Source organism: Sus scrofa, chromosome 6 (genome assembly GCF_000003025.6).
Source record: "Sus scrofa isolate TJ Tabasco breed Duroc chromosome 6, Sscrofa11.1, whole genome shotgun sequence".
In the NCBI taxonomy this organism is placed as follows: domain Eukaryota; kingdom Metazoa; phylum Chordata; class Mammalia; order Artiodactyla; family Suidae; genus Sus; species Sus scrofa.
Window position 1 is genome coordinate 50,987,206 of NC_010448.4, and position 21,509 is coordinate 51,008,714.

General features: G+C 46.5%; 1 protein-coding gene across 1 annotated transcript; it reads right to left on the reverse strand.

Moving 5' to 3' along the window:
- Positions 261-21,287, reverse strand: ZNF180 (zinc finger protein 180). The gene is given in 6 exon segments (XM_003355941.4): positions 261-1,417; positions 1,420-2,475; positions 3,606-3,732; positions 6,653-6,727; positions 18,121-18,210; positions 21,029-21,287. Coding segments are annotated over 5 exon segments (1,998 nt in total). The 5' UTR covers positions 18,172-18,210; positions 21,029-21,287; the 3' UTR covers positions 261-728.

Below are 21,509 nucleotides of genomic sequence, written 5' to 3' on the forward strand. Positions count from 1 at the left end.
TCTTTTGATTCTGATCCATACACAAATATGATGGTTCTATAAATGAATGTTCCATATGCTTGCCCTGCATTTTTCAAATTCTTATCTAGCCCCATTTTCCTAGTTTTTACAAAATCTTCATATACAGGGGAAAGTGCTGCATGAAATAGATTACCACGTAGCTGCTGGGAAAGTCATGCTGTAAAATGATACAATGAAATGTTGTTCTCCATCTAAGTTTGAATAACTATAGCAACTTATAAACATTCTCAACAAGCTTATCAGTGTTAGCATTCTCATTTATTCTTTATTGGAAAAGAGGTCCACCTCACTGGCAATCACTCCACAGCATATTGCCCATTTAATAATAATTCTCTCAGATTCAGACTGAAGTGCTTTCTGCAAGGAAAAGTGCCAATATTTATTACTTTCATGGCAATGTGTCATAAGGGCCAAGTTTGATCTTTTTTGGACATGGAATTGCTAAGTAAATGTGATTCAGTTTTTCTTTCTTCTCCAGAATGAAATTTCCAGATACACAATAACAAAGAGCTAACTGAAAGCTGTTCCACACACATTATTTTCATGCTATTTCTTTCTAATACAAGTAATCCTGAAGGAATGGAAAGAGGGAATGAAAGGTAGGAGGGAGGGAGAAAGGGAGGGAGGAAGGAAGAAAGGAAGGGAGGAGGGCAGGAAGGAAGGGAGGGAGGAAAGAAGGAAGATACTTTGGCTGAAAAATTTCCAAACTAGTTACATTCATAGGGTTTCTCTTCAGTATGAGTTGCCTGGTGCCTAATAAGTTTAGAACTATTAATGAAAGCTTTCCCACACTGAGTGCATGTAAAAGGTTTCTCTCCAGTATGAGTTCTTTGATGTACAATAAGTCGAGCACTCAAACTGAACGTTTTCCCACACTGATTACATTCATAGGGTTTCTCTCCAGTATGAGTTCTCTGATGTTGAGTAAGGCATGAACTCTGCCTGAATGACTTCCCACACTGACTGCACTCATAGGGCTTTTCTCCAGTATGAGTTCTCTGATGTACAACAAGAACATAACTCTGGCTGAAGGATTTCCCACACTGATTACATTCATAGGGCTTTTCTCCAGTATGAGTTCTTTGATGCATAACAAGGTGAGAACTGCGGTTGAAAGATTTCCCACACTCATTACATTCATAGGGTTTCTCTCCAGTATGAGTTCTTTGGTGTGCAACAAGTTGAGAACTCCAGCTGAAAGATTTTCCACACTGATTACATTCAAAGGGTTTTTCTCCTGTGTGAGTTCTCTGATGGGCAACGAGTTTGTAACTCTGACTAAAAGACTTTCCACATTGATTGCATTCATAGGGCTTTTCTCCAGTATGAATTCTTTGATGGGCAATAAGTTTATAGCTCTGAATAAATGATTTTCCACACTGACTACATTCATAGGCTTCTCTCCCGTATGAGTTCTTTGATGGGCAATAAGTTTGTAGCTCTGTCTGAATGACTTTCCACACTGATTGCATTCATAAGGCTTCTCTCCAGTGTGAGTTCTTTGATGCACAACAAGGACATAGCTCTGGCTAAAGGATTTCCCACACTGATTACATCTATAAGGTTTCTCTCCAGTATGAGTTCTCTGATGGGAAACGAGATGAGAACTGCGGCTGAATGATTTCCCACATTCATTACATTCGTAAGGTTTCTCCCCTGTATGAGTTCTCTGATGTGCAACGAGATGAGAGCTCCAGCTGAAGGATTTTCCACACTGATTACATTCAAAGGGTTTCTCCTCAGAACGATTTCTCATGTTTTGAGCAGGAGATGAACTCTGGGAGGTTTTACTACATTTAAACTGACTCTCTTCAATGGAGATTCTCTGTTGTTCATTACACGATACACTATGGTTTAAAACTTGCCCACAGTCCTTAAAATCAAAGGATCTTCCTTGTGCACATATTTTCTCATGTATATCTAGGGGTGTACAATGGCTAAAAGGTTGAATACTGTCACTAAATCCATAGGCTTTATCTTCTGTTTGAGTTCTTGTAAATTGAATAAAATGAATGCTCTGGGGGAGGTTTCCACCACATTCATTATTTTCACAGACTTTCTCACTATCATTAATCATCTGATGATCATTTACCATAGAATTATAATGCAATTTTTTAATATGTGAGGCACGTTTATGAAAATGGTTTCTTATGGGTATCATCTGGGGTGAAAGAAGACTGGAATTCAGACCACCCTTCTCCTCAAGGTCATCACTTTTGCTGCTTCTCTCATAAGTAATAGCTTTCTTGTGAGTAAACGTCACTTCCTTCAAAAGTCTCCCTTGTTTTTCCTGTTGCTTCTCCAACTGCTCCTCACAATCCCGAACTTCTTCACATGAAGATAACCAAGAACTATCTCTTGTCAATCTTTCTATTTTCACTCTGCGGGATGGTTCATCATCAACAATGCTCTGCTTTGATGTTGATTCTCGTTTTCCAAGTGCAGTTACCGACTCTGGAAGAAAGCAAAATAAAACCTTAGCCAAAAAATTTTAGAGCTGTAACAGAGGGAAAAAAGCCAACAAGAAAGTATGCAAGATATAAGTGGATTTGTTTTTAGTTATGGACCTACAGCCCGAATTGAGAAAGCAAAAGGAATGGATGAAGCAGTAAGCAGAGAACTGCCACAGTCCAATACCATAACAGGACATTAAAATGAAACTATTTCAATCTCAGTGTTGCTGAATAAAAAGACTTTAGATGTCATATATCTCCACATTCCAGAATAAGATGACCTATGCAGAACCTACAGAATCGTAAAGCAATTTTGCAATCTTTAGCAAAAAATAGAGGGTCCTTTATACCCTCTTTAGTGCTAGACACATGATCACTGAAACAGAAATTAATGTCTACATTTCTAGGAATTTCAGGAGGCAGGAAACTTGCTAGCAGAGTCTATATTATAATACAAGGTCAAACTACTTTCTGAACCAGGAAAAAAGAATGGGGGCACTATTACCCCAGGTTCCCTAAATGCTTTGGGGGCTAACATGGCTCCATGGTTTCTTATGGTTCCACATGAGAGAGGATGGCGACTAGCTCATAAGCAGAAACCTAGGTGGCCAAAAAATAGAAAGCACACCTGGAAAAAGTGGTGATGTATACAGTCCACTAGGAGTGGGAGATGAAGAAATATGTGGCATGTCCTATGCAGATATTTCAAACAAATCTTCTGTAACTGCAATGACTCCTAAGTGTCTGCTTCTCACCTGGATATGGGTGTTGGAAAATTCTTTTCGTACTCATCCCCATGTTCCAACTAGGAGAGACCATCTGGTTTGAAAAGCTGGTAGGGAAACGTATAGGACTTTGGGTGTTTGGGCTGGGGACAAAAGAAAATCACTGCAGAATCTGGTCCTAGTCTTTGGCCTTTAGGAACCAAGAAGACTGAATAAGCTAAATCCAAGAAGCTATACCATTGCTACCCTAAAAATTATAATTAAATCTTCACTGGGGAATGAAGAGCACAAACACAATCTATGTGTGGCCAGAATCATCAAGGCCTCTGTACTCTCTAATCTTGAAAAATGGAAATAAGATATCATTTCAATATATAAACTTCATTAAAGAAGACTATATTCTTACCCCAAGAGACTATGTCCCTGTGGTCCTCCAGGATCACATCTCTGTCCAGGGCCCTCTGAGCAGTATTCAAAGTGCCTTCTTCCTCCTGAGTGAAGTCTACAGTCACTATTCTGAAGTTCACTCCTTCCTAAAACATGACACACATTCCTGCTCAGCTGGGCATCATTTCCTTCCAAGTTCATAGAGAAGGAAAAATTTGACAGAAGGAAGAAGGACAACATGATGACCTAGAAACTGTTCTGAGATGGTCAGTGACCAAAGGAGTCTAGTCAAGAGGTACAGATACCATCCAGAACTTGCCTTATGTGGTCTACAGCATCCACTTGTAGAGTTCTCTGATATTAATATAAAAAAAAGCTGACTTTAGGGAGCTGTGGTACAAAGGGATTGGTGGCATCTCTGCAACACCAAGGATGCAGGTTCAATCCCTGGTCTAGCACAGTGGGTTAAAAGATCTGGTACTGCTGCAGCTGTGCCACAGGTTGCAACTGTAGTTCGAATGTGATCCCTGGCCAGGAACTCCGTATGTCACAGGGTGACCAAACAAAACAAAACAAAACAAAAAACCCTAGGAGTTCCTGCTGTGGCTCAGTGGCAACGAACTCAACTAATATCCATGAGGGTATGGGTTTGATCCCTGGCCTCACTCAGTGGGTTAAGGATCCCGCATTGCTGTGAGCTGTGGTATAGGCTGGCAGTTGCAGCTCTGATTCAAACCCTAGCCTGGGAACTTCCAAATGCCACAGGTGCAGCCCTAAAAAAAGCAAAAAATAAAAATAAAAACCTGATGTTAGGAGTTCCCTTATGGCAAGTGGGTTAAGGATCTGGCACTGCCACTGCAATGGCTCAGGTCGCTGCTATGCCACAGGTTCAATCCCTGGCCCAGGAACTTCAGTACCAGATCTTTTAACCCACATGCCTTGGATGCAACCAAAAAAATAAACTGACTTTAACGAAGCACTTTACTACATAGTGTCAGGCAGTGAGCTACGCATGTTGCATAAATTATCACTCATTTAATTTTCACAAGGTCCCTGGAAAAAAATACTATTAGCAGTATGATTTTTCAGATGAAGAACTAGGCAGTCAGAGAAATTAACACATATGCCTAAGTTAGTGACTGGAATGTAACCTCAAGTTTGCCTAACATCACAGACTATGCTCTCGGTCACTGACCCATAGCCAGCCAACTCCCAGCCCCTGACCCTTAGGGTGAGACCCCAGATCTTAAAATCACCATAAAGTACTCCATCTCTCAAGCCACATATAAAGAACTGATAACTCTTTAGTTACAATATCAGATTACTTGCTTAATTTTACTCCCTGTACTCCTCTCATTCTTTGATGGTTTAGAGCCTTTATTGAAATATCTACTATTACTATCCACCAGTCTATAGGTTTTCTTTCTATTTAGGTCTCTTTATTTTTCCATCTTAGTTATTCATTTTAATCAGTTTTGTTTTTTGCTTTTTGTTTTTTTTGTCTTTTTGCCATTTCTTGGGCTGCTCCCGTGGCATATGGAGGTTCCCAGGCTAGGGGTCGAATCAGAGCTGTAGCTGCCAGCCTATGCCAGAGCCATAGCAACGTGGGATCTGAGTCACGTCTGCGACCTACACCACAGCTCATGGCAACGACAGATCGTTAACCCACTGAGCACGGGCAGGGATCGAACCAGCAACCTCATGGTTCCTAGTCAGATTCGTTAACCACTGTGCCATGACAGGAACTCCGTTATTCATTTTATTTTTTTATTTTTTTTATTTATTTTTTTGTCTTTTTGCTATTTCTTTGGGCCGCTCCCGCGGCATATGGAGGTTTCCAGGCTAGAGGTTGAATCGGAGCTGTAGCCACCGGCCTACGCCAGAGCCACAGCAACGCGGAATCCGAGCCGCGTCTGTAACCTACACCACAGCTCACGGCAACGTCGGATCGTTAACCCACTGAGCAAGGGCAGGGATGGAACCCGCAACCTCATGGTTCCTAGTCGGATTCGTTAACCACTGTGCCACGACGGGAACTCTTTTTTTTTTTTTTTTTTTTTCTTTTTCGTTATTCATTTTAGAGTCTGTGGATCATTCATTTTAACCTTTCTATTCAAAAATTCTCTTTCAGATATTACCTTGACCTATGGGGCTTCCACTGAATGTATCTTGCTACAAAAACTAAACAAATATGAATGTTGGTCTGTTATCTATGAAAAGGAGGTTACAGGATGGGGAAGAAAACCCACAAAAGCAGCTGGATAAAACATTATTAATGGTCACTATCTCAGAATGAGCCTTTCAGCCTGAACAGCAACCCTATTTTAACTCCTGGAGCAGCCTGTTTCTCATAATCCAAATTATTACTTTAAGCCTATTGTGCTCTGACCGTCAAACATCTCTCCATTGCAATTCCCACCCTCATGCTTGATGGATAACTTTATCTGACTGTTCACATAGAAAAACGCAAGCCTTCAAATAATTCCCTCAACTTCATCCTTCTTAAATGAGCTCTTCTTCCTCTAATAGAGCCAATGTATTCACATATGCTCTGAATTCATTCCCCTGGCACTACTGAAGGACTCTGCTTTACAGTTTTTCTTTTTTTATTATTAGTTTTAAATTTTATTTCTTATTTAAAATTTTTATACCATTTTGAAAAGTTACTTTCCATTTACAGTTACTACAAAATATTGGCTATATTCCCTGTGTTGTATGATACATCCTTGAGCCTACCTTACACCCAATAGTCTGTACCTCCCACTCCCCAACTCCTATATTGCCTCCAAACCCTGCCACTGGTAATCATTGCTTTGTTCTCTATATCTGTGAGTTCTGCATTATATATAGTTCTCTCTCCTTCAAAAGCCCTTCAACCTCAGGTTTCCCTGCAGTTATCATTCTCTTCAATATTTAACATGATAATCAAATGTTTGTAAAAACTGTCCACTCTTATGTCTATGTTCTCATTTTCTACTCACTTCTCAGCTCATTTCAAACTGGCTTCTGAAGCCCACCAGCCATGTACATTTCTCAGCGTAAAGAAAGATGGCCTGTCCAACTCACCTGGGATGGGACAGCCAGTGACCCAGCATCGTCTCTCTCGACCTTGACAATAATCTCCTGAGGAAGGAGAGAGTCCTGAGGAGTCAAAGCAGATGAGAAAAAGGAAAATAATCAGGGAGCTTGGTTATGGCTCAAAACTCCCACTGTAAGTTGGCCAGGATTTGTCAGACCACCTGTTTTAACACATCCCACCTATCAAACTTCTGTTCTTTCCTATTGGAAAGCTTAAGCAGGCCACGTGGAGAGAGAGAGGTGGGACATCTGGAGGAGCCATGAGGCACCAGACATGGCATGAGGTCTTTGTGCATCTTCTAGGCCAGCCCATCTACAAGCTGAATACAGCTGAGTGACCCCAGACACTATGTGGAAGAAAAGAACTGACCAGTTATGCCTGCCTGAATTCCTCAATCATGCAACTATAAGCAAAGAAGATTTTATACAGCATGACCAAAGAATGATAAAGAAAAAGGTTAACAAATTCATGCTATAAAATGTTTGGCAAAAAGTGTCACCAATAAGGGTACTATCAATAAGAATCTATATTGTTAAGATTCCTTCCATATCAGAAAGAAATAGGTAGACTCAACAGAAAAATGGAGAAAGAAAAAAGCACATGCAATTATGAGGAAATAAAACAGCCAGTGAATACACAAAGAGGCTCACCTCTTTCTTTTTTTTCTTTTGTCTTTTTGCTATTTCTTGGACCACTCCCACGGCATATGGAGATTCCCAGGCTAGGGGTCCAATCAGAGCTGTAGCCGCTAGCCTACACCACAGCCACAGCAACGTGGGATCCTTAACCCACTGAGCAAAGCCAGGGATCAAACCCGCAACCTCATGGTTCCCAGTCAGATTCATCAACCACTGAGCCACGACGGGAACTCCAGAGGCACACCTCTTTCGATCAGATAAAATCACATCTCTATTTCTATAACCTTCCTATACAGAGACCACAAATTCTGATACTTCTGATTACAATTCAACAACACATTTTATTCTAGCCTTCCTGCTTTCTATATTTGTACTTTCCTTCTCCAGCTCCCATTATCCTACTTATCTGTACTTATTTGCTCAAACCCCTGTATGTAATCAATATCACAACCACATGGAGTGCTTCTTCGGCCTATCGCTAATGACTCCTGTCCTGGTGGCTCGCTGATCAACAGCTTCATACACTCTTAGAGGTAGTTTAAGTTGATATAACCTTCTTGAACTGGGGAGATATACATGTATATATAAAATAACACTGCATTTTTTTGATTTTGTCCTTTTAGAGCCACACCCACGGCATATGGAGGTTTCTAGGCTAGGGGTCTAATTGGAGCTATAGCCACCAGCCTACACCACAGTCACAGCAATGGGAGATCTGAGCCATGTCTGTGATCTACACGACAGTTCATGGCAACGCCAGATCCTGAACCCACTGAGCAAGGCCAGGGATCGAACCTACGATCTCATGGTTCCTAGTCTGATTCGTTTCCACTGTGCCACGACGGGAACTCCAATAACACTGTATTTTGAAATCACTTAAGACTCACAAGAAGTTACAAAAGAACAGAAAATTCCTATTACCCTTCGTCCAGCTCCCCCCAATGATAGTATCACACACAATCACACTAAATTGTCAAAACCAGGGAACTTGTATAATATATATGTGTATACATAATATACATGTGTGTATATATATATATATATATATATAGTATATATATATATTAAAATATATATATATAGTATATATATATATTATGGCCGCACCTGTGGCATATGGAAGTTCCCAGGCCAGGGACTGAATCCGAGCCACAGCTGTGACCAACATCACCAGATCCTTTAACCCACTGTGCCAGGCTGGGGATCAAACCTACACCTCTGCAGTGACCTAAGCCAATGCAGTTGGATTCTAAGTCTGCTGCACCGTAGCAGGAACTCCATCAGTAGAGTACTTTTAACTCAGACTTTAATCCAGATTTCACTACTTTTCATATACACTCTGTTTTTATTTTTTTTAATGGTAATTTTTTTGTAGTTCCTGTCATGGCTCAGTGGTTAATGAATCTGACTAGCATCTATGAGGACGCAGGTTTGATCCCTGGCCTTGCTCAGTGGGTTAAGGGTCTGGCATTGCCATGAGCTCTGGTGCTGATTGCAGACACAGCTGAGTTGTGGTGTAGGGAAGACTCTGCTCCAATCTGGCGTTGCTGTGACTGTGATGTAGGTCGGCAACTGAAGCTCTGATTCGACCCCTAGCCTGGGAACTTCCAAGGGTGCAGTGCTAAAAAAAGACAAAAAATAAACAAAAATGGTTCTCAACCCCTTTGGTTTCCACATGAAAAACAAAAGGGAGATCAGTTCTGCTCACAGTCAACTCCATCAATTGTCCTTCCCTGAACTCACCCCAGGAGTCAATTCTACCACTTTACCCTGCTTTCGTTTTTTCATTTGTTCTCATCACATGTATCTTTATACCTTGTTATGTTTTGTTTTGTTTTTGTCTTTTCAGGGCCACACCCACAGCATATGGAAGTTGCCAGGCTAGGGGCTGAATTGGAGCTGTAGCCGCCAGGCCTACACCACAGCCACAGCAACACCAGATCCAAGCCACATCTGCAACCTATACCACAGCTCACAGCAATACCGGATCCCTGGCCCACTGAGTGCGGCCAGGGGACTTTCATGGATACTAGTCAGCTTGTTACCACTGAGCCACAACAGGAACTCTGGTTTTCTAAAAACCCAACTCCTCTAGAGTGGATACCATAAGAGCTGGGCTCTCCTCTCTCCTATTTACCATAGCTTCATCGATTCATGGCTTCATTGGGCTTAAAACCAGCATAGTCATCACTCCAAGGCTATGAGGGATTGGTTCCAGGACCCTCGCAGATACCAAAATCCATGGATGCTAAAGTCCCTTATATAAAACGCTGAACTATTTGCATTGAACCTCTACCTAAGCCTCCTGTCTATTTTGAATCATTTTTAGATTACTTATAATACCTAATTTCATGTCAGTGCTATGTAAATACTTCTAAGTACCATGTAAACGTGACGTAGAGAAATGCAAATCAAAACTACAATGAGGAGTTCCTGTCTTGGTGCAGTGGGAACAACTAGGAACCATGAGGTTTCGGGTTCCATCCCTGGCCTCGCTCAGTGGGTTAAGGATCTGGCATTGCAGTGAGCTGTAGTGTAGGTTGCAGACACGGCTCTGATCTGGCATCACTGTGGCTATGGCATAGGCTGGCAGCAAAAGCTCATATTAGACTCCTAGCCTGGGAACCTCCATATGCCTCAGGTGCGGCCCGAGAAAAAGACAAAAAAAAAAAAAAAAAAAACTACAATGAGGTAATACCTCACACCAGTCAGAAAGGCCATCATTAACAAGTCAACAAATAACAAATGCTGGAGAAGATGATGTAGAGAAAAGGGTCCCTCCTTCACTTTTGGTGGGAATGTAAATTAGTACAACCACTATGGAAAACAGTATGGAGGTACCTCAGAAAACTAAGGATCCAGCAATCCCACTCCTGGGCTTATATCTGGACAAAACTTTAATTGAAAAAGATACATGCACCCCTATGTTCATAGCAGCACTATTCACAATAGCCAAGATGTGACAACCTAAATGCCTATTGACAGATGAATGTGCTAAGAAGATGCGGTATATATACACAATGGAATACTACTCAGCCATAAAAAGCACAAAATAACACCATTTGCAACCACATGGATGGAACTAGAAACTCTCATACTAAGTGAATTAAGTCAGAAAGAGAAACACAAATACCATATGATATCATTCATATGTGGAATCCAATATATGGCACAAATGAACCTATCTACAGAAAAAAAAACACAACAAACTCATGGACATGGAGAACAGACTTGTGGTTGCCAAGAGGAAGGGAGAGGGAGTGTGGTGGACTGGGAGTTTGGGGTAGATGCAAACTTGCATTTGGAGTGGATAAGCAATGAGATCTTGCTGTATATAGCACAAGGAACTATATCTAGTTACTTGTGTTGGAACATGATGGAGGATAATGTGAGAAAAAGAATGTGTATATATATATATATAGAGAGAGAGAGAGAGAGAGGGAGAGGGAGAGGAGAGGAGAGAGAGGTATGACTGGGTCACTTTGCTGTATAGCAGAAACTGACAGAATACTGTAAATCAACTATAATAAAAAAAATTTTTTAAGTGAAATAAAGAGTTGCCAGGCAAGCAGCAAATCCAAGTTTTGATTTTTGGAACTTTGTAATTAAAAATATATTTTTGATTCATGGTTGGTTGAGTCTGCTAATCCCAAGGATACAGACTAATTGTGCTAACGCAGAATAGGCACTTCATAAACATGCTGACAGTAAAACAACCACACAGAATATAGTACCTGAGCCTTTACATTTGTCCTATGGTCCCCAAAGGCATCAAATCATTGCCGAGCTCAAGTCCCTCCTATAATTATGAGAAACCTCCACTGGGTGCCCTTTCTTCTCAGAAAAATCAGAGCATCAGCCTCCAGAACCTACCCCCAACTTATTCTCTCAAACTAAATGCTCAAAATCCATGTTGTCATAAAAGTATGCAAACATGCACACACACACACACACACACACACACCACACGCACACGCACACGCACACGCACACCCCTACACCCACCCACTCTCTCTATCCACTTCGGATTGCTGACCATTTTAGGAATATCTCCTGCACTGACATCTTACCTCCTGCAGTTTCCTGCAAATAATCTCATCTACCTAGTGACATGTCAATTTCACCAACACAGAAATCACTGGAAATAAAGTTTAATAAACTCACTGAAGTCCAGGGAGTTCACCAGAGATGGTCCCAGCTCGGTGGGTTAAGGATCCGGCACTGCCGTGAGCTGTGGTGTAGTTCGCAGACGTGGCTCAGATCCCGTGTTGCTGTGGTTCTGGTGTAGGCTGGTGGCTGCAGCTCTGATTCGACCCTTAGCCTGGGAACTTCCATATGCCTCAGGAGTGGCCCTAGAAAAGGCAAAAAGACAAAATAAATAAATAAATAAATAATAGATAAATAAATAAACAAACTCACTGAAGTCCAGGGAGTTCACCAGAGATGGTCCCAACACTGACTACCTGATCAGAACTCCTCCCCTTTTCCCAGCCCCACTGCTCCAAGTCTAACCATTTAAGCTCCAGATCAAACGCCACCTTTTCCATGAAGCATTCCCAGACAGCACCGTCTTTTCTTTCCTTAGGATTTCCTGGCTATCTTTATCAGACCCTGACCGGACCAGTAAACTAATTCTCCTCTAATTACTTCTATCACTATACAGGTCTCCTGTGGGTCATGAGTCCCAGTCTATTAAGAACTAGAGATTTTTCAGTTTTGTATTCTCAGTCTTGCCCAGGAGCCCAATGGGAGCTGTCTGAATTCGACAAGACTAGAGATGTGTGGGGGCTTTGGATATATGAATGGAATTATAAGCCTCTACCCCCACTTTTATATGCTCTAGAGTAGTTTTATTTTTTTTACTATTAACAATTTTATTTATTTATTTATTTATTTTTTGTCTCTTTTAGGGCCATACCCATGGCACATGGAGGTTCCCAGGCTAGGGTCTGAATCGGAGCTGCCGGTCTATGCCACAGCCACAGCAATGCGCAATCAGAGCTGCATCCTCAACCTACAACACAGCTCATGGCAACACCGGATCCTCCCTGAGTGAGGCCAGGGATCAACCCTGCATCGTCATGGACACCAGTCCGGTTCATTACTGCTAAGCCACAACCGGCACTCCAACGATGTATTTTGCAGCTTTACTGAGGTACACCTGACCGATTACAACTGCATAAATCTAAGGTGTACAACGTGATGATCCGATACACGTACACGCTGTGCAATGAGCACCACGACAAGCTCATGAATACACCTAGCGCCTCGCAGAGTTACAACTTTTTTGTTTGATGACAACAATTACAATCACTCTGTGAGCCAACTTCAAGGACACAACACTGTTAACTTTGGTCACCAGGCTGTCCCTTAGATCCCCAGAACTCATTCACCCCACGAAACTGCACCTGCGCACCTCTGACCGACATCGCCCCCTTCCCCAGCCCCGGGCCCTGGAGCTGGCACTCTCCCTTCTGCTTTTATGGGTTTGACTTTTTTTAGGTTCCACCTGTAAGGGAGCTCGTGCACGGAGTCTGGCTTATTTCACTCACATAACGTCCTTGTAGAGCAGTGAAAAACCAATCCTCTCCATGTCATGAAGGGACACCCGCTTTCTTCTCCGTGTTCTTTACAGAACTGGAACAGGAGTCTGTTGCCTTCCACACGGAGGAGAGTGACAGGCAGAGCCTAACTGTTCTCTTGGTGACGTGGATGGAAGCACGTGTGAACCAGGGCAGAGGAAGAGCGACAAGCAGAGCCCACATGGTGGGACCTGTCCCCTTCGCAGGGAGCCTGTGCTCAAGTCGGCCCTAGGACTATGTGCTACTTGCTGTCCTGTTGACTAAAAATCAGAGTTGACCAAACACGCCCTTCCTAACGGAGGCGGGGGGATTCTTAGGGCAGTAAAACCAAGCTTCTGGTCAAAGCACACAACTATGATTGAACTCGGTTCTTGAAGCTTTGCATTTGGGTTGTCCCACTGGAAACGCCTCCTTCTGAGAGGGGTTCAGGACAGAAACTCTTACAGGCGTCGCACCAGGAGAATTCCTCTCTTTGGTGTGTTCGCTTCTCTTATTGCTGCAAGAGACACCGGGCAGAGTCCCCATTTCAGCTCAAGGGATGCAACACAAACGCCGGTGTGGAGGGACAGGGCTTCTTAACTACAAATCTGAGAGGGGCTAAGAACACCCCCTGCTCAAACTAGACAGCGGACAGTTCCCCTGCCTGATTTCCTCAGAGAGCCTCCAGACCCAAGGGTCTCACTAGTTCTCATGCACAAGAAAATCCCCTCTCCCATCCCCTAGCATCATCTATGAAAAATTCTCCACTTTCCTCAAATGTATAGAACAGACCCTCCACCATGGGGTCACCAACTCACCAACAACCTGTCCCGCTCTGGTGCTGCGACTGACAAGGGACAGGTGAGGGTCTGTCACCACCTTGGCAGGATTTTTGACCTCAGCCCCCAAAGGCAGGCAAGGCTCAGTCACCTTCCGTGGCTGAGTTACTTCCTGATGTGTAAGCCACACTGAGATCTCTCGGGTCATGTCCTAACATGGAATGCGTGGAAACTGCCAGGCCAGGAATCGAACACACGCCACGGCAGTGACCGAACTGCTGCAGGGACAATGCCAGATCCTTAACCCGCTGAACCACCAGGGAACTCCCCATGTGGTCTCTTTGTGAGTGTCCCTCATTCAAAGCCAAAGCCTGGGCCCCCGGATGTCTCTCCTTGCCAGCGCTCTACTTAATATCTCCAGGCCCAAAGTACATCTTCTGATAAGGAATGAATTTAACTAGAGCACATTCAGAGTTGAGAAGTGTGGAACCAACCTCCTAGATGGCCCCCAGCAACCCTCACGTCCTGGTGTTCACACCCTTATGTAGTCCTGGCCCAAAGGATACCCGGGTGGGTCTGTGTGACCAAGAGAATACAGAGAAAGTCAGAGTTCCCGCTGTGGCACAGTGGGTTAAGAATCCAACTGCAGCGGCCTGGGTTGCTACAGAGGCACAGGTTCAATCCCTGGCCTGGAAGAGTGGGTTAAAGGGTTTGGTGTTGCCGACGTTGTGGCTTGGATTCAATCCTTGGCCCCAGGAGCTTCCATATGCCTCAGGTACAGCCATCCAAACAAACAAACAAAAAAGAATACAGAGGAAGTGATGGTGCGTTCTGAGAACAGACGACAGAAGACACATCTTGGCTGTGTGCAACTGACTGTGCAAGCTCGCCCTCCCCTTCTCTCTCTCCTTCTCTCAGACCATTTGCCCTGGGTGACACCAGCTGCTGTGCTGTGAGCAGCCCTGGGAAGAGGTCTCTGTGGTGCGGAACTGAGGCCTCTAGCCAACAGCCACATAAGCAAGCGTGTAAGTGGATCCTCTTACCCAGTCCGGCCTTCTGAAGGCAACAGCCCCACCCAACAACCTACAGCAATCTGTGGATAACCCCGAATGCCAGAAACATCCAGAGAAGCCGCTCCCAGATTCCGACCCTGAGAAACTGTGGGAGATAATAAACACTGGCTGCTTTCAGCTGATAAGTCTGGGAGATGCAACTACAGCTAACTGATACAAGAAGGAAGGTGTTTCAGCTTTTCCTACCTATATAGCCTCGGAATATACAGGAAGCGCATTTCTGTCTGTGAGAACGAAGCCATCTTTCTCCCCGGTGCCTCACACAGGGCCTTACACTGGTTAGGCCACCAAGAAATATGTGAGGGAAGTCAAATCGTAATGAGGAGATTGCTAGGTCCGCCGTATAACATAGAATAAAACGGCAACCATGCCCCGAAAATACTCCAAGTCACTAAAGTACAGTATTAATGGTCACTTCAAAACATGTTTTCCCTATATTTTGATAAAGATAGGAATGTAAATTTACATTTGCATAACTCTTGGAAACTCTTGCACATGTGCACGAGGAATCACGTGCAACACAGCAGTGCTAACTCGGAGAACAAAGAGCTGAACCCTAAAAGCCCATTAACAGGAAACTAACAGGAAACTCATAAAGTCTGTGGCAAATTTAGAAGCTGAGAATCTGGGCACTAAGGGTGCGCACTGGTATCAGAATGTCTCTGCTCCGAGGCCCCCACTGTGGGCAGAGACAGGTAATATGTGTTCACCTCCATACACGTGTGCTCACATGCATGAGCGTGCGCGCACACACGCTCAACATGTTTCTACATCTATGTAGAATGAAACCCAGGAGCCACGCCAATACCTCCAATCCCATGTATCACCTCCAAGTTCCCTCCAACATCCTCTCTTTCCACGGCTGACGGCGAGAACCCTGCCTCCCACGACCCTTACTGTATTGATTTATCTGAGTTCCCATGGTGGCTCAGCAGGTTAAGAACCTGACATAGTGTCCGTGAAGATGCAGGTTCCATCCCTAGGCTTGCTCAGTGGTGTGGCTTTGCACAGACTAGCAGCCGCTTCTCCGTTTCGATCCCTCGCCTGGGAACTTCCATATGCTGCAGGGGTGGCCGTAAGAAGAAAATAACTAATTTTTAAAAAGCATTTATCTGATCGACCCCCACTCCCGCCCCATAAGTAACTCATCTCCCATTTCCACCACCACCCCCTCTCCCACACAGACATGCTTCAGCCCACCTGGGCTCTGCCACCCCACATGGGGCTGTCCTCTGCCAAGGGACCCTTGTCACCTTGCCTTGGCTTCAGCTCTGCAGGTCCAGCATGAGTCCATGAGATGCCCTCAGCATCCTGTGTGAGCTCTGCTCCTCCACGCCCAGCCACCTTCACATGGAGCCACCGCCATATGGAGATGCCCTCGGCCTGCTCACGCTGGGGACACACCACACCACGATGCAGCTCCGCCCCCAACTTGGCTGCACGCCTGACCCTGCTCTGGCTCTGCCACCCCACGCTAGACCAGCCCTTGCCTGGACACCCTCACTGCACTTGGGGTGCCCACACCAGCATTCTCTCTCTGGATGCCCTTCTCACCTGCTCTGGCCTTGTCACCCCAAACGGGAACCTCCTTCCTCATATGGACACTTACCTCACCCACCTTGGGCTCTGATTCCTGATGCCATTTTCCTCACCCTTCTTGGTCACTGACACCACCACACATGGATACCCCTGTCACCTTGATCAGGCTATGACACATCAGGTAGCCCTCCCTCAACTGCCTACCTAGCTCTGCCCCCACCTAATAGCTTCAGGATTGAATTGTACAGGAGGGAAAAGGTGAAATTTTCATCTTACTTTTTTTTTTTTTTTGGCCACATTTGTGGCATGTGCAAGCTCCCAGGCCAGGGATTGAATCCACGCCACAGAAGTGACAATGCTGAATCCTTAACTACTAGGCCATGAGGGAACTCCTAATTTAACGTGGGTTTTTTTTGTTTGTTTCTTTGTCTTTTTGCCTTTTCTAGGGCCACTCCCGTGGCATATGGAGGTTCCTAGGCTAGGGGTCCAATCGGAGCTGTAGACACTGGCCTACACCACAGCCACAGCAATGCCAGATCCGAGCTGCATCTGCGACCTACACCACAACTCACGGCAACACCGGATCCTTAACCCACTGAGCAAGGCCAGGGATCGAACCCGCAACCTCATGGTTCCTAGTCGGATTTGTTAACCACTGAGCCACGACGGGAACTCCCTAATTTAAAAGCAAAACGTTCTCAAAGAATATTTGCTGTAGGGAAATGCTTTAAATTCTTTCTTTCTGTCCTTCCTTCCTTTCTTTCTTTTTTGCTTTTTAGGGTCCCACCCAAGGCCTATGGAGGTTCCCAGGCTAGGGGTCAAATTGGAGCTGTAGCCACCGGCCTATGCCACAGCCACATCAATTTGGGATCCAAGCCATGTCTGCAAGCTACACCACAGCTCACAGCAATGCCGGGTCCTTAATCCACTGAGCAAGGCCAGGGATTGAACCCGCAACCTAATGGTTACTAGTTGGATTCGTTTCTGCTGAGACACAACAGGAACTCCTAAATCGTTAATTTCTTAACCTTCAAATGCGCTGTACAAAAGTATATGTAAATAAATGAAACCATAAAATCACTTGGACTGGAGTTCCCATTGTGGCTCAGTGAGTTAAGGACCTGGTGTTGTCTTTGTGAGAATGCGGGTTCGATCCCTGGCCTCACTCAGCAGGTTAAGCTGCGGTGCAGGTCACAGATGCAGCTCAGATCCGGTGTTGCTGTGGCTGTGGCTGTGGCATATGCTGCAGCTGGAGCTCCGATTCAACCCCTAACCTGGGAATTTCCATGTGCCGCAAGTGCAGCCATAAAAAGAAAAAAAAATCACTTGGACTATAACTTACAGATGTTCTTTGTTAACTGATCTACTTATAACATGTTTTCTATGCTCGCACAAACTCCATCCCTTTCTCATCACTTATCTACTTCACACAGCTCACAAACATCCTTTTCTGTAGGTAAACACGCTTTACCCTATCAACGGCTACAGAGAATTTCATCCTGACCTCGCCCTAACTCATTTCGCTCTTCTCTTGCAGAGCACACTTTCAAACACTCTTTCCAATTGCTCCTTCTCAAGCAAAGCTGTGAGCTGCTGGCCACGGGGGAATTGATACTCCCAGGACTTTTGAAACAGAACACAAAATTCCTCCCAGAAAGAGTTATCTGAGTTAAAGGGTGAGAAAATGCAGGGAGACTCATGCACTGTAAAGTGTAGAAGTGCCAGAAGCCTGCTTGTCAGGAGGTCCCAGAAACTCTCAAAACACAGCCAGAGAGCTGGACAGCCTCCCAAGCCCAGCAGGTCAGGCTGTGGGTGTGGCTGGGAGCAAGCTCTGGGTCCCCTGCGGGGAGGGAAGCTCCACTCACCTGTGCACAGGCCTTCAGGGGCCCTGGGGGCTTCTCATCCTGCTCTTCCATGCTCTCCTCCAGGCACCGGCAGGAGCCTGACGTCCTGAGCTGCAAGGGGAGAAGCCCTGAGCACAGCATCCTCCTGCAGGCCCACTGTGGCTCCCCCTCCCTGGGTTAGTCTCTGCTTCCAGGATGCAATCCCCATGGCAACTGTGCTTCTAGAGGCTCCTGCCCAGATAGATTCCTGCTGGAAGGGCTGTGCATGCACCCTCAGCTCCTCTCCTCGGCTGAGACTCTGCGGTTCCTTCACTACCTGGGGCCTCTGGACCACTACCCAGGAGCCTACCTCATGCCCAAATGTGACCTCCTACCACCAAAATCTGCAGCACAAGTCAGTCCCTCTCTATCCCACTGGCTCCTAGGACCCCCCCCCCCAAACAAACACCCATCACATTGAGGGCCCCCTAGTGTGCACTCTAATCCTCAAACTTGAATCTGCAGCCCCAAACCAGCACCCCTTCCTAGGGGGAACAGCAGGGCTCTGGGATTGATGGCCCAGAGTCGAACTCTATGACTAACTGCATGAAGCTCACGACACAGCCTGCCCCCCCTCCCAGGATCCTATGCTTCCACGGACAAGCCTGACCCTTCAGCACCTGTTTTGGGTGGACCACCTATTGCTCCCTGTTCAAAGAGCCAAGCATATGCACGGGGCTCAACTGTACCCAGGACCCAGTCCCTCACCATTCTGGGGTCGGCGGCACTTCTACTAGAAGAGTGGCAGCCCAGAGTCCCACCCCTAAACCCTCCTAGGCCCTGAATTTGTTCTTTTGACCTGGCCCCCCCACCAACCTGGAGGTCCTCGGGCCTGAGTCTGAAACTGGGAGCCACCCAACAAACAGCAGCACATGCCAGCCCCTCCTAGGCCCAGAACGTGAACCTCAATTGTCTTTCTACCAACTAGATGTTCCTGGGTCTGAGACTAGAACAGCCCCTGGCAAATCCCACCCTATGCACACCACCCCTGCCCCATCTCTCCCTCTTACCCACCCCTAAGCTCCCCAGGATTCTCACTCAAACAGTATGTAGTGTGATTTCACAATGCAGCTGTACCTTGAACCTGCACCCAAACCGCTTCCTTCAGCAACCTCTGCAGGCCCGTACTTGAGTCACATCTGCCCAAATTCCTACCCAAGTATCTTCCTGGGCACCTGAAGCTCAGGGAAATAACGTCTCTCCACCAACCTGGCTGTCATCAGGCTGTGATTAGGATGCCATGTGCACAAAGACCCCAGCGCCCTCTAATGCCCACCTCCAGCCCCTCTTTTCCCACCCAAACACCTGTGCTCATGCGCAGAGCACACCCAGGCACCCTCGGCAGCCCAGAATCCGAAGCTGCTCCTTCCATCCACCTGGATATCCACAGGCAGTGCCAGGGCTCCAGGACTGCCCCGCCCCCCATTTTGCCCAAAAGCCAGCACGTGTGCAAACTGTAGCCTTGGCCCTCCCAAGCTCAGAACCCGGGGCTCTGAACTGGGGTCCCCCAGGTCTCTACTCCAGCAGCCACCACACAGAGGCCACTGATCGAGGTTCCCTCCTCCTGTTGGCACACTCGTGTGCTCAGAGCAGGCTCACACCCAGAATCTGCATCCAGGACTGGGGTCCTCTGCCAGCCCTGGGCATTGTGCAAGTCCCTGGTCCTGAGATGAGAAGCTGCATCTCCCACGCTATGCCTCAACTTTCCGAGGACACCTCAAGCACCCACAAGCCTCTGTGAGGGTTCTCAAGTCCCTGGCCCCACTGCCTGCTTACTGCCAGAAATTCAGAACATCCAAATAGCACCCTGAGAAGAGAACTCCAGAATCAGGCCTAGGACTTGCACATTCACCAGCCTGGGGGTTCCTGAGCTCATATTAAGGCAGCTCCCATGGGAATTGGGTCTTTTTGCTTCTTACAACCCAAATGTGAGTCCCTGGGTGCCATGAGAGTCCAGCCCCTTCCAGGTCTAAATCTGCAGCCCAGATTCTCTCCCTCTATCAACTGGCGCATCCTCAAGCCTGCAAGCTGAGCTGCCCAGCAAAGGTCCTGGGAACACCTACTTCATAATCATGTGGGCAGCATCTGGCTTCCTCCCCCAACAGCTGTCGATTTGATGGGAGTTGTTGCAACCCTGTCATTCCTGGGCTCCGAGCAAAACTTGTAAGTCCTAGGACTCTGCAGTCTCCTACATGGGTCCCAGGATCACCAGTCCAAGTTCCTGCTTCCCATTCAGGCACCTGTAACATGCGCACGTGCCCTCCGCCTAAATCTGACCTAGGCTCTAGTCCCTCCACCAAGCTAAGAATCTGTAGTCCATCAGCCATTCCCACGGAGGGGAGAAGGGGGTGCAGTCACTGAAGTAGCAGTGCCTCTCCTAAGGCAAGAAACTGCAACTCCAATTTGGTCTGTCCACTACCCAGGGTGCCCCAGGCGTCGAAAAAGAGCGGTGTCTGCTCCAGAATCCCAGAGCCAAGTGTCCAGAACCTCACTTCCCACCTCCTGTTACCTGCTCAAACACACCTGCTCAGGAGTATTGGAAATAATGGCAGATGCCCTCTCCTCCGAGAACCAGCATCTGCAATTGAGCACTTCATCAACCCAGTCATCCTCAGGTCCTCCACTAAGCAAGCCCAGCCTTCGATGAAGGGGAGGCGGGATTCTCAGGCTCTCCCACACAAACCACCTGACGGCGTAACCGCGCACGCGTGCAGGACACAGCCAGGAGATCTTCAGCTTTCCTAGGATCATCACCAACTTCGGCCACCAGAGGCTAAAGCACTGCCACACGGTTCCCAGGGCTCCCACCCACACTCTCAAACGCAGCGTCCCGCCTAAACCCTGCGCATGCGCTCATGGGACGCCCGGCACTGCCCCGCCCCTCACCAACCTGGGCGTCCACCAGCTCCAGGACCAAACAGGGCCCGTCCCAGCTTCAGTGCCCAGCACAGCTCTGCAGCAGGACAAGCTCGGTTAAGCAACTCTCTGCCCCGACTCTGCACACGACAGACTAGGGTTAAGCTAGTTCTGTCCCTTCCCGTGGTCGGCATCCGCAAGGCCTCTCGCGTTAACTTCCAAAGGGCCGAGGTGCGCCGAAACAGAAAGCGTCCGCGCGCAAGACAATGGCTACGCTTCTGGCTGAACCAGGAAGTGCGCTTGCGCTCGGAGAGCCAGAACTACAACTCCCAGAAGCCTCGGCGGCTCGGGCTGCGATTGGGTGGATTCCAGTTCCCCAGAGGCGGCTTGCGCTGGGACGCAGCTACACAAGAAGGGGGCTCTAGGGTTGCAGCAGGGATCTGCGAGTTTGAGTGTCTGAGGTTTTGCTGCCCGCGGAGTGGAAGTAGCAAGATCGGAGGCCGAGCCAAGGCCCT